Genomic DNA, 22,477 nt, shown 5'->3' with positions numbered 1-22,477 from the left:
GCTCTTAGCGCACGTAAGGAGTAGTATCACTGGTGTGCGCGTGCGCTGAAGGGCGTTTATTTTTTTGATTCGCACGCGCTGAACAGTATCATCAAGGTACGCATGCGTTGAGTTGCGTCTTTTGTTTGCACATGCGCTACTGAATCGTAGCATTAGCGTGATCACGAACGCTTTGTTGTGAGCATGCGCATGTGAATCTTGATTTGCGCATGCGCAGTAAATGTTCACTATTCTACTTCCCCGGCGTGACTTCCGCCTGTCCCTTCCCCTCATCATTCAAGGCGGAGCCGCCTCTGATGCCTCAGACTGCGGCACTGCAGGGAGGGCGAGGCGGCATCTCTCACCTCCACGGGCCGCGCCCAGGTGCAGCCCCGAGCCTTCGATTCCACCCGTGACTGTGGGCAGAAGAGCTGGAAAAACTGTAAACAGGAGAAGTGAGTAATGTTCGTAAAGACTGAATTTTCATATTAAGAGAGTAATTTCATAGTGGCAATATTTTTATCTTGCTCCATATCACAGCTTTTCCCCGTTGATGGGGGCTGGTACAAGCAGCGACGGTTGTTATCAAAGTTACCGGTACTCGGTGCACCTGTAAGGGAAGGTCAAGGGTTGATTTGATTTTCCCAGGATTAAAACTCGTGGGCTGAAAATTACAGCAATTATTGGAGGCGTTTAACCCCTTTGCTGCTTTCTGTAACACTTTTTGACTTTCCTTCCAGCTCGAAATAATGATTATTAATGGCAGACCATAGTTACGTTACTTGTATTTTTATAGCGCTGACAGTGCTTAATTTGTACCCCCTCCCCCCCAAAAATAATAATAAAATAAAGTGCCAGGGCCCTCGTCAGGGGGGCTCTGCAGCTTCTACCACACATTGCCCCTGCCACGCTGCCAATGACAGAGTGATCGTACCAGCACAACTACTACCACACTCCTACAAGTGTGACCATTCAGACTATTCCATGTCGATAAAAGTCTTTAGAATGGCGTAGGCGGCACATATTAATCATTGTGAAAGTTTGTTGAATAACAAACTAATGCTGTTGTGTTCATTTCTAAATTAAACTAACAACGCCACCAAAGTGCCAGTGTTGACAACTAAGTGCTGGTGCCGAGCACCGGAAACCACAGCCTCAAATTAAACACTATCACCCATGAGGGTATCCTGGTGCTGTAGCAGGAGTGTGAGGCAGGCATTGGGAGGGCTTTCTCCTTGAGCCAGGTCTTCAGCTTTTTGCAGAATTCAAGATAGCTGGAAGAGGTTGTGTGCTATGGTCCCACTAAGCTGTGCACCTCTGCAGAGAGAGATTTATCCGCGCACAAGAAGTCATGAAGAGCATTCATTACACAAGCCCTTTCTGGGCCATAAATCACTAAATAAAGCATGAATTCTTTGCAGGCTGTTTGGAAAGCTGTATTGAACAGAAGCATGGACGGCACATTTTTCAGCGCTAAGACTATAAAGCATGCTTTGCGTTGCTTTTCTCACTGCTCGTACTTTTAGTTTTGTTTTAGCTCCAATCATTTTACAATGCATTTTGCATCTCTTTTCAATCCCTTCGGTATTCTCCACCAGCCATTCCTCCCCTCGTTCTCCTTAATGTATGTTGATTCATTTACAGGCTGGAATGCCAAAGGCACCTCATTGAGGACATCAATGTCATTACTGTTGGGGAACAATAGAGCAGCATCATTTCCTTTATCCAGTTTCAGCACCAATGCGCAACATCCAGTTTTAACACTTTTCCATGTGCATTGGCGGTTCATTTGGCTGGTCAAACGTCTAAACTGCCTTGTAATGTTACCACTTTGCACCGCCGTGTCAATACAATATTGCACATTTCTTGAGTTGCTTGTGTTTGGAGAAGAGGTTGTGAAATGTTAAAGCAGTGAAAGCAGTAAATATATTCCTTGTACATCATATAAAGTTACAACTAATGTAATGTTGCATTACCATGCATTTTTAGTCTGATTTACTGGCCAATTGGTATGAACATATATGATATCTGCATGAAGATATTCAGCAAGCAGTAAGCTAGAGAGCGTGACAACTGTGAGTGATTAAATGACACAATGGGTGAAAGTATGAATGAGTGCTTTACAAGTGTGAGAGTGCAGTGGCGTAACAAAACGTTAGCCCCCCCCCCCCCCCCCTGCAAGGTACGATGAAGGGGGCCTGCTCACCTACATGCAGTCTATCTCCCTCACGTTTCACCTTTGCAAAGACTTTCAGAACTGCACAACATATAGACACTTTCAGCAGAACTATTCCCAGATTACACACATCTTCAGGCTGTCGTTTGAGACTGTTGTATCGCAAGTGAAAAAAAGGTCTGCAGCTAACCCGGGGGTGTAGGTATTTTACTGATACAAGAAAGAGAGGCATCTTAGACAGATTACTATTGTTCTTAGTGTATACAGCGCTGTGGCTGGCAGAGAGGAAATCAGAAGATCTAAAAAGATCTTTTATTTAAGTGAGGAAATAGCAGAGCCAGAATGCAAACAACTGTAGACCAGAATTAAAATCCAAGAACCAGGAAGCTTATGTAGTAAAAATGCAAAAAACACTAAGCACTGACAACTCAATACTTTGTTAAAGGATTTGGGGAAATGGTAGACAGAAACTTTGAGGCTTTTTATTAATCCATAAACATGTGTCTGAAGATATTTGTGCCTCTGTCTGACACAGCCAGTCTATCTGATAGGCATAAGTCTAAACCCTGGTTTAGTTTGTTTATTTATCACCAAAGGGCGATGTGCAGAACAACAGAAAGAAGGTGGAGGAAGAATTTGAGGAAACAGAGCTTGATGTAGGAAGCACCTGCAGCTCCATTAGGAACTGGAAAAAGCAAACATGTATTATATTACTGCAATAATGGAATCCATAACGTCGTGCTGCTAAGCAGTTCAGTTGTCAGTTAGCTTACTCATCCATCATGCCTCTTTCTGATGGCATTGCCTTCACAGAATTTGGTGACCAACTGGGAATCTTGTTTTTCAACACAAGATCATTATAATGCAGCACAAAATATGGATATTATCTAGTCAGGGATTCATTTGTTTTCCTCCCTATCTCACTGGGTGGGGCACTGGTGGGTCCCTACCCAGCATTCCGCTGTGGTATCTGCACATGGTATGGCAAGAGGGTGCGGTCTCACAATAGATTGAAACAGCTGTTGTGACTCCCCACCTTCAAAAAAGGTCTGCTCATGGATGAATGACAATTTTAGACCAAGTTCTTAATTGCAGTTATTGACCAAGTGTCGGAGGGTGCGGTACATTAAATAATCCAGCAGCATGTTTGTAAATTTTACTTACCCCAAGGTTCTGCAGTTTATCTGTTGTTTTTTTAAAGAATATATGGCTGGAATTCCAACTCGTCTGAACTTTCAGTACCAAATGTGACACCCAAATAAGGTTTCATCTGGAGTAACGTAGTTGCCAGGCTCTGTTTCCACATTCTTAATGGCTCACAGAGATTGGGGCCTCTGAGTGCCATTCTTTAATCATAGAATGATTGCCTTCATCCGAGAGCCAGCATCAGCAACCAATTCAATCACAGAATTAGCTGTTGTCTTGCACATGTTAGAAAACAGAATGCAGCAAATGCCTTTAAGAAAACTCTGAGCACTTGAACTTGCTCAAGTATCAGTACACTTAAAAAGGAGTTTAGCTCCAACTGTCAGTGTTCCACGGCATTCCGTTGCAGTACAGAACCTCGCCAGCTCATCTATGCATCCTCCTGCTCACCACTGCTCCACGTTCTTTTCCTTGCCTACCCCTTAGCATGTACTCTTTCACTCTTCCAAATTTCCTACTGTCTTTCAGTTCCTAATGGTCCTCTTTGCCTTTTCAGTGCCACTGTGCTACTTTTTTACTTGGTTCAAGATAGCCTGGCTGATGGGGATTCTGAATCTGAAACCGGTCCCAGGATGCTTGTTTCCGGTCCAGGAAAGTCATGGCTTGGCAGTTCGGGCTGGACTGTTCCCATGAGGCACAGGGTCAGACTGATTTGCATATGGCCATGTCTGAACTGGGTGGCAGAGTGAGCTAAAGAATGGTGGTGGATTAAACCCAGATCCGTTGACTGGGGGTGAGTGTTTGATTTGCTCAAACGCTCCGTCCATCATCCCCTTTTGTAACTACTTTTTTACTTGCCTACTATATTCAGCCCGGGTCAGACAGATACCCTTATTTCCAGACATGTTCAGATCAGATTTTCAACGAGCAGTGAGTCACTCCTGGATTCCAGTTGCTGTGCCATCTCTGGGTAGTCTACAGCTGGTCAACTCTACTGCTGGTGATCATTTCACTCCAGAACGATTTGTAGTGGCAAGTTCGAAGACGCAATCTTGAAGGGTAGAAATTAGACTGCCATCATCCTGAGGCTTGGTGCTTCTTCTTCTTGTAAATCAGGAGGCATGCTCCATTGTAGTGTAAGGGTTGTTGTATTCTATCCCCTCATGTCTCACAATAGAGAGAGAGCAAATAACAGCTTCTTGCAGGGATGAGAGAAAGTAAACCAACTTTCTGTGGCAGAAAAAATGAAATAACACAAAATGGAGTGGTTATTCAATCTTAGTCTCTGTTTACTTTACCAGAATTCCTTATGGTAGCATCATGAACCAGCTCTACCATTAAGAACCTGAGAGTCTATACTGGCCATCAACTCTCTTTAGATCCCAAAATTAGGACATAAGTGAAAGGTTTAGTCCAGACTGGCCAGCAATCTTCTTCCATTCTTTGGCTCAGTGAAAAGGTCTGTGTTTATGAGGGTTATCATTTTATTTTGTATGCGCTATGACAATGTCCTTCATGTTATGATAACTGCTGGACAGATTTATATGTTCCAGTTGACTCAAGACCAAGCTATGTGATTGATTTACCAAGTGAAGAATCCACGTTATGTTGTGCTCCATAGAATTAAGGGTACTATGTCTGGCCAATAGAGCTATTTATTACAAAGGTGCTTTATACCTTAAAAAGTAATTAGAAGATACTGCCCTTGAAGACATTTGAGATTTTTAGCTCCAATAAGACCTATCTCTCTGAGATACTGTAAAAGTCATTCCAGTGGAGCCTTCTTTACCATCTTCGTGGTTTCCCTATGTTACACATTGCCTTCAGATACCTAGGCAACTGAGAAAATGTTAAAACCAGCCATTTCAAGAAAATGGATAGCCAAGGATAAGTTACTGCTCTACATGGTAATGCTGTTCTTTGTGCAGTGGCCAACACTCTACATACATACACATTCTCCATAATAGGACACCAGAATGTTAATCTATATTTGTAATAGGACATGCTCATGTTTCTCTTTTGTGTTCTACTCCTCTGCATGTTTCCCCTTCCCATAGCTATTCTACTTATTTGTGTCTTCTCCTACCTCATGTGGCCTCTTTTTACTCTTTCCTTCACGTCTTCCATGTCCTATGATTCTCCCCTCCCTTTCTCTGTCTTTTAACTCACTCCTCTCCTCTGCCCTTTCTTCCGTGCTTTTTATTTAATCTCTTCTCTACTGGGTTGTCTGTCATTTCCCCTTACATATTACCTGTGTCCAAGTCACCAGTTTTTCTTCTCTCGCCTCTCCCTCTCTTTCTAGTGTCTTTCCCATCACTGCTACCTTTCCCTATTAGTTGGTCTTGATTACATATATGTCTCTTTATTACCTCTTTCACCCTTATCCCCACTCTTGCTCAGCTATCTTTCACTCACATAATTATCATTTAATTACCTCTTTTCTACCACTTCTCCATACCTGTCTCTTTATATCATGCATGCCCCTTTATCAACTAACTATTTTTCCCAACCCCTTCTCTTCTCTTTCTAACTTGTCTCTGTATCACCATGCTGTCTCCTATCTCACCACTCTCTGCCTCTCTCTCGGTTCTTTCTCATCTGTATCTCTCTCCTGATTTACTTTGCTCTCTCTCTCTCTGCCATGTCTCTTTGTAATCTCTTTATCATTTCCACCATCCCTTTTCCCCTCTTCCTCTCCCTGCAGCCTCATTCTCACCTGTCTGTCGCTTAATCGCCTCTTTTAGCTTGTCCCTTTCTCATATCTCACTCTCTCTAACTTGTATGCCTCTTCCTCATTGCTCTCTTTTGTGATCACTTATGCTCTTTCGAGGCTATTGCTTTCTTGGCTGTCTCTTTATAACCTTCTCATCTGACACCATATTTACCTCTGAGCTGTCTTTCACCTCTTTTCATCTCTCTAGAAGGCCTGTCTTCTCACTTTCTCGGTTTGTCTCTTCTACTCTGTAGTCCTTTTTTTCAATTCTCTCTCTTACTCACCCAGTCTATCTCGCTCACCTGTCTTCCCCGCCCAGCTCTTCTCCCTCTCCTATGCTCCCCCATCTGCGTGCCCTTTACGTTTTCTCTTTCCCATAAGCCTCTGTATCTTTATCACCTCTCGCACAAATCTCTCCTTCCATATCTCAGCTGTGTTTAACTTATCTCCATCCAACAACTGTCTCTCTCTTTCTCAACTATCTGTCTTTCTTACTGTTCTAGCTCTATCACTTCTCTCTCCTTCTATCTGATCTGTCTCTCACTTGTCTGCTATCTCTCTCACATCTGTCTCTTCCATCCTGTTTTCCTCAGTTGTCCTTTATAAAATGGTTGTCTCTTCTCCAACTCCAACTCCAATCTCACTCTCTTTCTCTCTCTGTTATTTCTTTTCTTCTCACAGTCTCTATTGTACCTTTTTAACTGGCCTCCCCTCTAACGCTCCCCATGGTGTTTCACCTTTCTATCATTCACACACCTGTCTCTCTACCCTGTCCCGGTTTCACCTGCCTGCTTCTTTATCACCTCTCTACTCTCATTCTCTTGCAGCTGTGTCTCTCCTATTTCTGTCTCACACCTGTCTCCTCTCTCATCTACCTTTTTTTCTCACCTCTGCGACATCTCCACCTCTCTCTGCAACCTGTTCTTTATTACTTCACACTAATTCTCACAGTTCTATCTTTCTCCCTCTCACCTGTGTCTTTTAAGTGTCTATTTCTCGTTTGCCTTTCTCTTTCCCTGTTTTGTCTTTCCCCTCTCTCACCCTGGGCTCTTCAGGTGTTTCCTTGCACACTGACATCAAGAGACATGGAGGCAGGTTTTACTGAGGGCCTTCTCTGCCAACGATTGATTGTGCCAGTTTGTTATGAGTGAATTTCACTGTGCTGGAAATCCCATCCCATGCAGCAGGCTTCAGCTGCCGAGCTGTTTACTGTAGCGTTTGCAAGAAGGCTTCAGGAGTGGAATGGGGGCCCCCCTACAGAGTAAGGGTACGTGGGGGCCCACACTAATGGGACCTGTATTACGCCCCTGTGAGAGTGTGAAGTGACAAAACGCTATCTGACATATAAATACCCCTAAAGGCATCAGCGGGCGGAGCTGAGCAACTGTATTGGGCCTGGGACAGGAGGTGTCAGGGCCGCTGGAGGAGGCTACGTCATGAGTTGAAAGAGCAATCAAGCCTCTTTAACAAGTAAATGGTCTTTCAAAAGACCTGTGAAGTATTCGGGTGCGGCTGTGTGTGTGCCCAGGAAGGAATTTCTAGCAGCAGGAAGGGGTCGTGGGGAGATAACTCTGAATTCGAGACGGCAGCGCGGCAACATTTGCTAGTATTTTGCCGTTTTTACATATAAATACAGACAAAGGAAAAATTGTTTTCCGTCTGTATTTATATGTAAAAATCCGTTTAAAAGGAAAACCGGGAGCCCTATTTATAATGTAATACCATTTTATGTAAATCGAGACATAGCTTGGCCCTCACCATCATCACATTGAAATAGTATATTGCTTGCTCATGCAAAGACTTACCTCAAAGTGCTGCTTCACACACAGCAAGAATAGTGCGCCTATAAGTACACTGTGGAAAATAATTTTGGTGAACATTGTAACTGTGCATAGTTGTTCAGGTAGGCAGGTTCTGTGTTGCGAAGTGCTTTTTTCTGTGTAGGTGAGGAGTTTGATATTTGCAAGATTGTATCTGGAGCCAGTGAAGTTCCCTACTTCAAGATGTGATGTTGTCCAGCGTGGAAGATTGAGGACCAGTCTGGCTGTTGCATTCTGGATGGTCTGGAGTCTTTTTATGAGTTGGTTATTCCTGCTGGTGATTAGATGCTGGGTTACTGTTTCACTGATGTTGTTCAGTAGCCACTTAAATCTTAGAATGTTACAAGACCACAGTTGCCATTGTTATTGAGGACCATCGGGTCCAACACAAAATTAAGCAGTGCAATTCCGAACCAGTCACAGGTAAAAATGTTAATGAAAGTAGCTCTTTTATATCCACTTGAATTGTGCTCAGCAAAGGTTGTCCTAAAATCAAAAAGCAAAACCAACTTAGATAGGTCATGGGAATTACAGTGTAGGAAATTAAACCTCCAACTCCCTGTGTGAGTCTGATGGAAAAAAAATAATATCTGCAAATGACCCCAGCATGGTGTTCATGTTATCATCAGACCAGTGGTGCGAGATTGGTCATTTTCTTGAACAGCTGGGCCATTGCTCTGATAGTGATCTTTGTTGTACATTATATTCTATTCAGGGCTCACAAAACCGTAAAAATGTTACTAAACCTGCAAGTCTAGTAACTTTAATAATCTACTCAACCTAACTGTAATGTACTTAACCTGTGAGCTGGTCTTATATTGTGTGATCCTAGGAAAATATTTTGTCTTATGAAGCCGCTTTTTCTTTATTATCACATATACAAAAAACACTTTTTATTTACTAGATTAAATGTTTGCTCCATGTATAACAAAAATCAAGCCCATATTTAGGGTACACATGATTCCTGACTTGCCTTTTAGCTCTCCAATAGCATTGTCACCAGGGCAGGAGCAGTAATAATTCCCAGTTCATGTTTAAAGCTAATTTTTCATAAATATATTACCAAAGCATGATATGGTGGTGTCTTTTACAGATAGCATATTTTCCCTTGAAATGTCCACAGAACGTTCCCGCTTACATGTCGTTTTATTGATAATAGCGCATAAACAATGTGAGGAAATTGGTTTAAGCAAAAAAAAATTATATTTGCACAATACCAAGTAAAGTGTTATAATCTTATTAAAATATTTTTTTCACCAAAGAATTACTAAAATGGGTCTTCATAACTAGTGAAAGATATTTGAAATGTTCACTAGCTATTTCCGTGTTGTATTAGAAAAATGCCTGCCATCTTTAGCCTTTCATTTCACATGCTTTACACAGTTCAATTGTCACACAGTTCTCTTGACAAAATTCTCTAACTTCAGTCAGAAAAAGAAAATTGAATGTAGGAATAGAAACTTACTTTTGACCTTTGTCTCTGAAAGCCTGCAAGTGTCCCAACATAAGATTTCAATTGCCTTTTTATTGTTCTTTCACTTTGTGAGCAATGAAGATTACTTTAAAACTTATCTTGTCACATTTACTCCTTTCAGAGACCGAGGTCAAAAGTCAGTTTGTCCTCCGGCATTTAATTTTTGTTCTGTAACTGAACCTAGCGGATTTTCTTCTCGCCAGAAAGGGTTAGTAGCCCCTAAAAATAGCTCGTACTGAATAAATCTTGCTGACAATGCAAGTGGATTTTGCGAGCCCTGATAGATCTTTTTTTTATGCTTCAGTTTTGCACTTGTGCAGTACTTATGGGAGGAACCGTATTGTGTTTTGAAGGCGCATGCTTGTAGCAAGACTAAGGAACAAGGTATAAGTAAGGTGACCCCGCCAGGAGCTAGGATGTAACAAGCTCAGCTCCTTGATGTAAATAGACGCTCCAACTGACGGGGATCACTTATACTAATGAGATCACACATTCCACAAGAATCAAAATTCCACACCATGCTAGAAAAGAACACATACCAGCCTAAAACAGAAGACAGGATACCACTGGCGATCTATTGAGTTACATAGGTAGCTAGAAAGCAGGTCAAGAGTTGTGAAAGCAGCTAGAAGGCTGAGTGTTGGCAAGACTAAAAAATGTCAGTCAAAAAGAATGTATGATGTCCATGTTTTAGGTTGTGTGACAGATCACACCCAGAACATTTACCTATCAGGCACATTCCTACTGTAGCCTGCACCTGTTTACTGTTTGTAAACAAAAGTTGCTGTCACCCCCTTTCCGTTGCCCAGTTGAACCCCGATGTTAGGAGAGGCACAATTTAAAGAAGCCAGCAAGGCCCCTTGACTTTACAAGGTAGGGGAATGTGAGGAGAGCAGGAACAGTGGAGATTTAAGCTAGGGTCAAGTTGCGGTCTTTAGTGTGAAGAGGCCCATGTTTGAATTCTGACTTTGCCACTCAATCAAATTGTGTGCCACTCGCCACTCGCCAGTCTGCCATGTCTCATGCTTCAATTTCCGTATCTTATGAAAAGTACCTGGGGTCATTCAGATGGAAACAGTTTTTTTTTTAGCCAAACAGAAGTATACCACATAAACCTTCTTAAGAATGCAGGAATTCGCTCGTTAGTTTAGAGCGTTCATCAGTTTTCAGGAGAGTAGGTATGGCATATGTCATATTTCATACCCTTCGTTTTTCCTTGTCCCATGCCAATATAGAGTTCATAGAGCATCTATTTGAGTATGGATTTTTACATTTCGCATTGAAATTGCAATGAAATTTGGGAGATGGTTGTACTGCGTAATTTTTCTTTGCACCTCAAACAAAACTGACTAACCGCAATCCATCCACCAAATAAGAAGTCTAGAAAACAAAAATTAAATCTGGAAAAGCAAGAAAAGTAACAAAAATAATAAGACATTTAATGCTTTGTGGAAACAGAGAAGTGGTCAGTCCCTGTAAATGTAGAATGGAAGTCCATTTCATATTTCATATTTTAGGCCGGTTACTGTAAACTTGCCCTCTCCCATGGTTTACATTATGTTTAGAAATAATAGAAGAAGCAAATGATCTGCGTAATGTAGGGGCTTCTCAGGCACATATTTCCTGACGTTACATCTCAAATACCATGGAACCTGTCCCTGAAGAAATGTATTCCATATAGGGTATTGCAGGGTGTGTTTTTCACAAATAGTGGTTCATGTTTTTTGAGTTTTGCTAAGAAGCACTTTTTGGTTGATGCTGTTGGTGTTGCTGCCTATAATGACTTGGGTATTTCTTACCAGTATTGACACCCACTCGCGTACACACTCTCCACTCCTCATTGGTATTTATCACTCCACACTCTCACACATACCCTCCCCTTAAAAGCTTCATTCGCACACTCATTTACTTCAGGAATATGCTAATTTGTTTTCCCCATGATTGTTAAATGCTGCTAATTGATCCTGTATTATAGTTGGAGATAGTTTTGATAATATGATATTGTCACTATAGGGTCAGACTTTTCTTTTTTCCAAAGATAATTATCTGACAAAATTGTCCACCATGCAGAGTGCTGTTGTAGGTAAAGCCAGGACTAGTTGAAAGTACTTGAACAGCATGTTTAAAACCACCGGTATTGCTAATGCTTGCTTGGGTGTACATTGCTTCTTTCGCATTTGTAGCAGAAAACATGTATGCTTTAAGGAAAGGTACTCATTGTCACTGTAAACTTATGGCCCTCAAAAGATGTCAACACTCTTCTTAACATCTACAACACCACTCTGAAGAGTCGCGTGGAATGGTATGCTTCTCTTAAATCTCATACCTCCAAGCCTAAACCATCAGCACCCTGGTTCACAAGAATGTACCAAAAACCAAGCATGCCATACAAAGGTAGGAGAAGATCAAAATGCAAGGAAGACCTTATCCATCCGAAGGCGCTGCATCCCAGTCCTCATTCCATCATCACCACGGCTACCACGTACTCCAAGACCACCATTAGTAGAGCAATCACCGGAAATAAAGTTCTTATCCAATCTCATAACCCACTATCTGCTGTATAATGCATTTCCATTAACCTCTTTCTATATAATGAAAATCAATAATATGTGATCAAATATTACTCATGGTAACCATCATCTACCCATCACCTATAGCCAGGCGCTACACCACTAACTGGCCATCCTTCAACATTATCTCCAATACATACTTTTCCAACATTCCAAACTCACTCAGAGTTCTCTCTTAATGAGATGACCTGCTTCCGCCCTCCATTGTCAATTCTTTGCAAGGAGAAGCTCTCACACCTCTCCTCCACTCTTTCAATGCTTTGCTAACTCAGTGCACTTTTCCGGATAGCCTCAATATTGGACAAATCCTCACTGAGCTAAAAAAGCTCACACTATATCCAACAGACCTTGCCACCTCCTGTTTGCTGGACAAATAATTGAGAATGCAGTCCCCGTCCAGTTGTGGAAGCATATCAGAGGAATAACCTACTTTAAGACTAGGAGTCGAGATTCAGGCCATGCTGCAGTATTTAACAGCTACACACCAAGTACGTGCCACCCTCTCCCTCGGCAGTAAAACATCCTTTGCGTCCTGATCCTGCTTGACCTTTCTACAGCTCTCAGCGCTGTCAAACATCCAGCATTAATTGCTATGCTACAAACTGGAATGGCCTTCACTGGCATAGCCCTACAATGGTTCACATCCTACCTCGCTAACCAACAGCAAGTTGTTCAGATAAGAGCTACTAGCTTCTGGTCCCCCCACCTTCCCCAAGTGCTCCATCAGTATGTTGACAACACCAAAGTCTATCTCTAATTCTGCTCAACCAATGACATACTGAGACTCAAAGTCTGCCCCAAACACATACAAATCTGGAGGTCAACAAACTAGCTGATGCAAACAGCTTGGTTCTAATTTATCTTCGGAAATGTTTTTCTTTTTTTCCCCAGGAGACTTCTTAAGAGTGACAGTTCAAGCCTTGGTCTTATCTCACCTAGATGGAGGCTTGCCCTGTCGGCACTATCCAAGAGTCCACCCTCATTCACCTGAAAGGCATACTGCAGCAAGGTATACTGAAGCTTGGCTCTTCACGGAGTTAAAGAAATTAGATCACATTACCATATGTTAAAGTATCAACATTGTCTCCCCTGTAAGCCTGAACTATCTTCAAGCTCATCTGAATCAATTACAAGGTTCTCTTCACCAATACCTCTATCTACTTGGCTAAAAAACGAACAATATCTGTCGGTCTATGGCAAACAAAGATCTCCAACACTGCCAGATAAGAAAATAAACCTGCAGGAAGGAGAAAACCAGCCTTCTCAACATGTGCTTCAGGATCTGGAACCACATCCCTTCCAGCATAACAATAGCGCCAACCCTCCCACAATTCAGGAAGAAGCTGGAAACTAATTTCTTTAAGGAACACTACCTGACATAGGCTGACATCTTACCCTTTCCTTTAGCTCTTCTCCCTCCCTCTGTCCAATTCCCCCACAAACCACTGCCACTGCGCTTATCCCTTGTAAGGCTCTCTGTTGTTCAGTTGATAGGTTCTCACTGTAGAAATCCAAAAACAGACATGCTTACGTACAGACCTCTCTGTATTTGTGTTCCATATACTTTTTTTGCATTTTGTGGTCAATACAATCTTGATAGAAGAATATGAAGGTATTTTAATATTCTTCAGATGAATGTTTAATTCCTTTAATTTGGTTGGTATTTTGTGCATTCCTTCTAAGTAAAACTTAAAAGCTTATAAAAACTTGAATTGCTTCAACCTGGAGTTAAGATCATGAAGTAATAACTTGGCATGTTTGAAGCATTCCTCTATCACCAAGACTTTGATTTATTCCGTCTTACACAGTGTTAGCAGAACCTGTTTGAGCTCCACTCAGTTGTGGCCTTTTACTGCTGATGTTCTGGGGTGTAATTTATTATGCCTCTGCGAACTTGGCGCAAAGTACAACTTTTCACAATTGCCTCTCAGGGTATGGAGTTCTAGCAGTTAAAGGCTTCCAAGGGAAGTGGATGGGCTAGTGACTCTGCACTCAATCACACTGGTACAATAAGTACAGTCCTGCCCAGAGTTTTTTCTTTGTCAATAGAGAAATACTTTAAACTAATACCAAAACATAATGCTACACATAAGTAATGCTAATCAGCTATATTGGTACTATATTGGTATACTGGAACTACAGGGGTCTAAGCACACATGAATATTGATACGTAACTCTTACACAGGTGCAAGCTCATTGTAATATGGTTCAATCAGCTTTCCTGTTTTTGTCGCGCAAAGGCGGGCTGTATATGTCGCACTACTAAAGGTTCTTTTGGGTGTTTCAGCCCCACCTGGTTATATCACCTGCTGGAGTTAATCAGAAGGAGACAGTCAGTGAGTGTTCAAGTGGCTCAATTTACTTTGTGGATTGGGCACGTGCTACACACAAGTCCTTAGCATGGCAGGGTGGTCCTGTCACTGCTCCCAATAGTGCAGGTTGTTGGGTGCCCCTTTATTGACTCTCACCTGTGGTGCTTGTTTGCAGTGGCTCTGAGCAGGGAAAGCACGGGTCTGGAAGCCCCCCCAAGTTCCTCCTCACCAGGAATTCTCCCACTGGGGCAGAAAGTTTCAATGTCTTAGCAGAGCCAGCCCAGTTCTCTAGCATGGAGCAGAAGAGAGGCACATTGTGGCCATACTTGTTGACCCATAACTGAGTTCCGTTCACTTGCCTTATTCTGGAAACTCATTGGGAAGTCTGGAGATCCTCTTCAGACTTGGGTTGTCAACAGTTGCACTTCCAGTACTGTCTACTTCTAGGCTGCTCCAAACTTGATACACCATCTGGTCTTCTCATAATTGGACAGTATCTTCCTTCATGGTCGGGTATTTCTTCCCCTCATTGGCAGGTCAGGCTACAGGCTGACCCACAACTCTCCAGCAAGATGCATAGATTTCAGGTGAAGTCTCTTTAACTCTGAGGGGCAGCTTATGGAGATGCCAGTCCTGTGTATCAACACTCCTTCCAGACATGGGATGTTTATCCAGCTGTCAATGTTCAGAAACCAGTTTGTAGTGGTTTGCTTTTCATAGTTCAATGTTCCTTCTACAGAACATAGACGCTCTTTGGCAAAGGTGATGGCTGTTGGAGCAGATAGTGACAATGCAGGCTCTAACTGAAAAATACAAAACATTGGCACAATGAAGAATGAAAAGTCTGTACCTCGCTGTCACCAGTGTGTGGACTAGCACTCTGGAAAGTCAGAGTGGGCTATCCCTGCCTAGAACATTGCCTGTGCTTAAAAAGAGTCTCTGCTGACACCTCCACTTCACATTGTCAGCCGAGAATGGCAGTGCTCTTGAAAGAGGCAGTCCTCAAACTCTTACTAACTGATCACAATTGATTGATTAACGCAGCCCTGCCTCAGAACCCCCCATTTCATTGTCTAAGGTTATAGTCTACAGCTCAGGGTGGCAAGCAATACATTTTGACTGTCTGGTTACCTAAATTATTTCACCATGTTTTTTTATGGGGTATCCCACATGGATCCCACTGGTCTCTGCAGCCACCCACTCACAAACAGTATGCTAGCTGGCGCAGGCATAGAGCAAGCACAGGGAGATGTCAGTGAGGGGTCTGAGCACTACGTTCAAATAGAACATGTGTGAAGTATGTAGGCACACCACAAACCTCTCAATATAAAATCGGTTTTGTCAGTAGTCCATCACAAAACTGGTATGCTGCCACCACCTCTTCCTATATTTAACACAGAACATGAACATTGACTAAACAGCACAGGAGCTCTCCCCTATAGAACTTACTCATTCAAATGTCTTATGTCCCACACCCCACTCAAGGCAGCGGGGCAACAATACCACTCAACGTATGATTAGCCCTGATGCAGTCTGCTGTTACTGAATACGCCAAGGACATAACACGTGTTGGCGTCGGCAAAGAACACATGTTAAAACCAGGACTCAGCTGTTGGATTCCTGAGTGCTCGGAGAATCCTTTCTTACATTTGGACTCTTTCCAGCTAAGGAAGATTGGGTGGCTCTTCTATATATATATATATATATATATATATATATATATATATATATATATGACTCTGATTGTTTGTAAATATTGTGCTGGGTGCACCGACGTCCCCCAGCCACCACACATTTTCCTATGATTGTTTTGTTATATGTTTTAGACTTCTGCAGCAGTTCTAGATATAATTTATACTGGGTTCAATGCCTGGCGGTATGCTCACCTTCAGACAGATGAGACCACCTCATTGAGACTGTGCAGGCTCTGAAGTACCACCCACTCGTTTCTTGTCATCAAAGTAGTCTTGTGTCATCTCCTGTGCTTCTGGTGTACAGTTATTGAATTCAAAGTGCACAGAGTGTTATAGGAGCTATAATGACTTGGAGCCATTGTCCAGGCAGGAAGTTAGATTTTATGCTAAAGATTAAAGTCGAAACTCTTCCCTTTAGTTACACTTAAAACCTGTCCGGAATAAGAACCAGGAGAGGTATTACATCAATACCTTGTTTAAAGGATAGTTATATATATATATGTTCTTTGCAATCACATGAAGGTTTTTTCCCTAAACCTCTTGGCCTTTTTTGTCTCTAAAATATAAGCTTTCCATACCAACTATTTACTATTCCTACGCGGTGATATTATGTTCTAATTATATTTTCTTTTCGTACAGGTGCATGAATTTCTAAATTGGGTGTGTTCACCAAAATCATGGTAGATACCCAGTGTCCGAAGTATCCTGTAAACCCAGGTCAAAGGGAGAATCGCAATACACTCAGCACAGACAGAAAAGACTTCCTTGAGCCCTGCAGCGCAGACCAAAGTCAGCACCCTGTTGCACTCATCACAGATGGAAGAGAGCGCCCTGACCACCCGAGTGCAGATGGAAGTGAGTACCCTCATCCGCTCCGCACAGACAGACGAGATTCCCCTGATATGTTCAGCGCAGACATGGAGAGCCATCATATGGTCGGCAGTGGTCAGTTTTTCAATCTGCTATTTTCACTGTAACAAATCACCCTCAAGCCTGTATTGGTAAATATGATGTGTATTTGATTTTGAATTGACTAAATGCTGCAGGAGCAATGTACCTTCCTGCTCTTCATGTCATCATTCTGTCTTGCTCTATCTATATCCTTGACAAGGTGAATCCTGTCACGAGTGCCCCTGCAGGTGCTCTACATGATTTTCCTGCAGTGGGAGAGGTGTACATGAGTGGTGCTTGGATACACGATGGTCGTGATACTTTAGTAAGGGGCAGGGCACTTTCTCTGTGTTTTGCTGCCCCAGGCAAGAATGGAAAAATGCCGTCCCTCCCGTTTCCTCCAAATTTGCTAATTTTGTTTCGCGGTTTGATTTCAAATTAAAAAAAAAAAGAATCCCCCTTTTGCCGCCCTAGGCGGCCGCCTAGTCTTGCCTAATGTTGGAAATAAGATTTTTCTCAGGGGAAAACCCAATAAACCCTTGTAGGCTTGGGCAGTTTATGGTTCAGAACATAAGATGCTACAAGGGACTTATTTCAAAAATATTCTCTTAGTCAATGAGTGGTACCACAATTTCACACTCTTAAGTATCCAAAGGATATCAGATTTGTTTTAAACACAGCATAAATGCATGGAAGGTGAAGATAAAACAGAGCAAAAGAAGGGATGTTTGTTTTGAATCAAATCTTTACTTTGTAAAAATAACAAGGGATGTGAAAACACAAATTAATTAAAGCAAGAAAAGTCATGAACGAAGAAAGACAATGTTTTTTCTATGGTTCATAACATTGAGTATCAGCTCCAGTTAGTTCAAACAAACAACCCAAATTAAACATTAACAAGTGGTTGTAGGTTGGCGTCAAATGACAGCATTATAGGAGATGATAGCAGGATGTCGACGTTTCGGTCTTTGTTGTATCCATCAATAAGACCATCATCAGGACGATGTTTAATTTCAATGCTGTAAACAACTCCCTATATAAAAATAAATTTAATTATTATAAACCAAATTTAAAATGAAAAATTCGTAAACCCTAAAATGCTCTGAAAATATATACAAAAACATAAAGCTTGAGGAAAGTATCTACCCCTTCCTGGTGATACCTCCATAAAATCTAAAAATCAATTCGCAGTCAATGTGACTGAGTATAAGTTACTGTCGATATTAGCCATTTAACCTATTTAAATTGAAAAATAATCAAGAGCACACAGTTTTATATTATTGCAAAACATGAGAGATATATCATTGCTAAATATCATGGTCCAGTGACTTTTGAGTGTACATTCTTATATATTAAAAACTTTGCACATTCTATTGCTTCAATTTAAAAAATTCATAAAGCTATGCACTTCATGTGAGCAAAGCGACAATGCTAAGCCTTTGAAAAAATGAACAGTTTAAAGGTGAAAATAAAACAGGTTCATTGAGATCACATTCTCCATAGTTAGACCAAGTCAGCATTTTTGTGTCAAAGAAAGAGTTGTGACACATAAATATGGTCGAAATTGCCATCTTAAATCACACTCTCTTCTACCAAGCTAGAGCATATGGATAACTCTACAGACGTCTGTAAATATCTATAACTGATGGCATACCTTATGGTGTTTAAAGGGGACCGTGTCAGATGAAAGAATGGTCAATGGAGAGGTCTGGAGGGAAAAGGACTCTCTTAGTTAATATGACAAGCAAAATTAAGTAAATGTATGAAAATAAAACTAAATGAAATCTACCTCAAAATGGAAGGATGTGACCCAACGTTTATCAGAGTTCAATCGCGCTGGCTAATTAGTCCAGACGGAGCGATGTTCTTGTTCTATATAGAAACAGTGGAAAAGATTTATATTGTTTAAAAACAAAGGAATAAAACGAACATTTAGCATGTGTTCGGTGTAAGAACAGCAAGTGGAGCTGGGAGCAAAAATTTAAATGTAGAAACGAGCGCACTGGTTAATATATAGTTGCTGCAGCCGCTTGTTAGAGCATGAGCGGATCTGACTATCGTAAATAGTGGCATTTACTAGCAGCTGATAATACCAAACAATAGTGTAATGACTAGCTTCCTTTCCTAAGTTTGTACTTACTTGGGGAGTTCGCGAGCGGAACGGAAAAATATCTTCACAGGTTCGTCTCGGTAGTTTGACATCTGGATCATAAGATGCGATCCATATGGTAACAATGCCAGAAACTGACGATAACCTAGCTGGTGGGAGTGACCCCTTGGCACTCCCACCAGCTAGGTTATCGTCAGTTTCTGGCATTGTTACCATATGGATCGCATCTTATGATCCAGATTCAAGATGGCGACCGTTTAAGATACCCACGATAGCCGACTTTTTTCAACATATGACACGTAAATTACTTTAGTCCATGACACAATGTAGTATTTATTATACTTAATTGAACACCTAGTAACATGTTTTAAGCTAGAGAATGCATCGACTGCTTGATATCTACTTCCGGGTCAGCCACTATAAACATCCGCTACCCGAGGTTCAGTCAAACTACCGAGACGAACCTGTGAAGATATTTTTCCGTTCCGCTCGCGAACTCCCCAAGTAAGTACAAACTTAGGAAAGGAAGCTAGTCATTACACTATTGTTTGGTATTATCAGCTGCTAGTAAATGCCACTATTTACGATAGTCAGATCCGCTCATGCTCTAACAAGCGGCTGCAGCAACTATATATTAACCAGTGCGCTCGTTTCTACATTTAAATTTTTGCTCCCAGCTCCACTTGCTGTTCTTACACCGAACACATGCTAAATGTTCGTTTTATTCCTTTGTTTTTAAACAATATAAATCTTTTCCACTGTTTCTATATAGAACAAGAACATCGCTCCGTCTGGACTAATTAGCCAGCGCGATTGAACTCTGATAAACGTTGGGTCACATCCTTCCATTTTGAGGTAGATTTCATTTAGTTTTATTTTCATACATTTACTTAATTTTGCTTGTCATATTAACTAAGAGAGTCCTTTTCCCTCCAGACCTCTCCATTGACCATTCTTTCATCTGACACGGTCCCCTTTAAACACCATAAGGTATGCCATCAGTTATAGATATTTACAGACGTCTGTAGAGTTATCCATATGCTCTAGCTTGGTAGAAGAGAGTGTGATTTAAGATGGCAATTTCGACCATATTTATGTGTCACAACTCTTTCTTTGACACAAAAATGCTGACTTGGTCTAACTATGGAGAATGTGATCTCAATGAACCTGTTTTATTTTCACCTTTAAACTGTTCATTTTTTCAAATGCTTAGCATTGTCGCTTTGCTCACATGAAGTGCATAGCTTTATGAATTTTTTAAATTGAAGCAATAGAATGTGCAAAGTTTTTAATATATAAGAATGTACACTCAAAAGTCACTGGACCATGATATTTAGCAATGATATATCTCTCATGTTTTGCAATAATATAAAACTGTGTGCTCTTGATTATTTTTCAATTTAAATAGGTTAAATGGCTAATATCGACAGTAACTTATACTCAGTCACATTGACTGCGAATTGATTTTTAGATTTTATGGAGGTATCACCAGGAAGGGGTAGATACTTTCCTCAAGCTTTATGTTTTTGTATATATTTTCAGAGCATTTTAGGGTTTACGAATTTTTCATTTTAAATTTGGTTTATAATAATTAAATTTATTTTTATATAGGGAGTTGTTTACAGCATTGAAATTAAACATCGTCCTGATGATGGTCTTATTGATGGATACAACAAAGACCGAAACGTCGACATCCTGCTATCATCTCCTATAATGCTGTCATTTGACGCCAACCTACAACCACTTGTTAATGTTTAATTTGGGTTGTTTGTTTGAACTAACTGGAGCTGATACTCAATGTTATGAACCATAGAAAAAACATTGTCTTTCTTCGTTCATGACTTTTCTTGCTTTAATTAATTTGTGTTTTCACATCCCTTGTTATTTTTACAAAGTAAAGATTTGATTCAAAACAAACATCCCTTCTTTTGCTCTGTTTTATCTTCACCTTCCATGCATTTATGCTGTGTTTAAAACAAATCTGATATCCTTTGGATACTTAAGAGTGTGAAATTGTGGTACCACTCATTGACTAAGAGAATATTTTTGAAATAAGTCCCTTGTAGCATCTTATGTTCTGAACCATAATGTTGGAAATGGCCCGGTAAAGAGTACCCCTTGTGTATATGTATTGCAAGTTCTGTATCGTGCTTACCAGGGATGATGTTACAAAGTATGCTGTCTATCCTTTCCTTTATGCCTCTTTGCAGTTCTCCGTTCCACCCTCCCCCTCAGTGCATCAGACATTGTAAGCCAGATTTTGTGTTAGGTTCAGAATTCACATCCATGCCAATGGCAATGGAATATTTGTGTGAGCAATATGGTGCCATTGGCCAAGATGCCACTCTTTTAAGGAGGCTGCGTGGCTTAATTCCACTCCCATTCAGCAAGTGGTTCTTTTATTCATATCACCCATCTTTTGTGTGCTGCTGAGGTGTTTCCACCTTTGTCCTCTTTTAAGGCTCCTTATATGTTTGCCACCAATCTCATACACCTGTCCATTAACAGTTATTTTATCATGGTTTGTGTGTTTTACCACCGCTTCTGAAATGGGCTGTCAGAGCTTTTTGTGCCATTGATGTGTACTCTAAGAGTTGGCCCTGTCCAATTTCAAGTTGTTTGTTTGTATAAGTTAATGTTATAAATCTCCCAATTGAATATATGTCTCCCAATAGTTCACATTCCCCAGCTCACCATTTCTGCACCTCTGTATTTTTCACCATTTGTTTGAAGGACCTGACGCGCCACAGTTATGTCAGGCATGTACAGGGCGCATTATATTATGACTGTTACAACTCTTGCTCAAACCTTACATGCCTGTTTAATTATGTATAGTAAAATAGTTTGGGATGCTCTTCCCATCACCAAAAGTTTTAATGTGTTCCAAATGTTGTGTATGTTAGTCGCACTTTGTGTACATTTCATGAACAACCAAAACAGTGGCCAAAGAGTGGCTGTTAGAAATGGGGGTCTCTAGTTGGCAATGGCTGGCCACTGTCCAAGTAGGGACCCTTCTTCCTAAGTCAGAGTAAGGGGGCTACACCCTTTGATAACCCCTGCTCAACCCGTAGCACGAGCAGCTAGGCTTATCTCCGAGGCAGTGTGTAAAGCATTTATGATCATACACAGTAACACCGTGAGGAACACTACAAAGGGACACCACACAAGTAGTTATAAAAAATAAGTATCTTTATATATAGGCTTAACACAAGACCACTAACATTAAAAAGCCACAATACTGAAAAATAGGAATAGTCTTGAAAGACTGTAGAAATAGTTCAAAGTGTGCAAATGGGAGTTCAGTTCAAGGCAGTGGTCTTCTAGCCCTTGGGTGATTGCTGTAGCAAAATAAAAGTTCTCTCAAAAGTCCTTTTCCCTCTTCTTCCAAGTCCAGTCGGAACTACTGCAGGCCAGCCCTGGAAATAGCACACAAGCACAGTTCTCTCCCTCCTGCAGAGCCCTTCAGTGAAATGGACAATGGTTCTTCTTGACATCCAGGAGCAATACAAAAATCGGGTTTGGGCACAGATATTTATACCCCAAAAGACTTTATTCTCAAAAGTCTCTAGTCACTGAACCCAGCCAGAACCAG

The 22,477-nt window shown here is 41.2% G+C and overlaps 1 protein-coding gene across 4 annotated transcripts in view; it reads left to right on the top strand.

The window, feature by feature from the left end:
* The first annotated feature begins 271 nt into the window (after positions 1–271).
* The window catches only part of LOC147700313 (uncharacterized), a 219,494-nt gene continuing 197,288 nt past the window's right edge, over positions 272–22,477 (top strand). The window contains exons 1-2 of one of the 4 annotated variants that reach the window (XM_086935683.1): positions 272–434; positions 16,524–16,739. In XM_086935683.1, coding sequence (XP_086791809.1) covers positions 16,562–16,739 — 178 coding nt within the window. In that variant the 5' untranslated portion in view covers positions 272–434; positions 16,524–16,561. Of the gene's footprint in view, positions 435–16,523; positions 16,830–22,477 lie in introns of all 4 variants that reach the window. The other 3 variants (XM_086935685.1, XM_086935686.1, XM_086935684.1) reach the window with 3 other exon arrangements.

Source organism: Lissotriton vulgaris, chromosome 8 (assembly GCF_964263255.1).
Source record: "Lissotriton vulgaris chromosome 8, aLisVul1.2, whole genome shotgun sequence".
Lineage (NCBI taxonomy): Eukaryota > Metazoa > Chordata > Amphibia > Caudata > Salamandridae > Lissotriton > Lissotriton vulgaris.
Note: the sequence above shows the minus strand (reverse complement) of the source record. Positions and strands in the feature narration are given on the sequence as shown.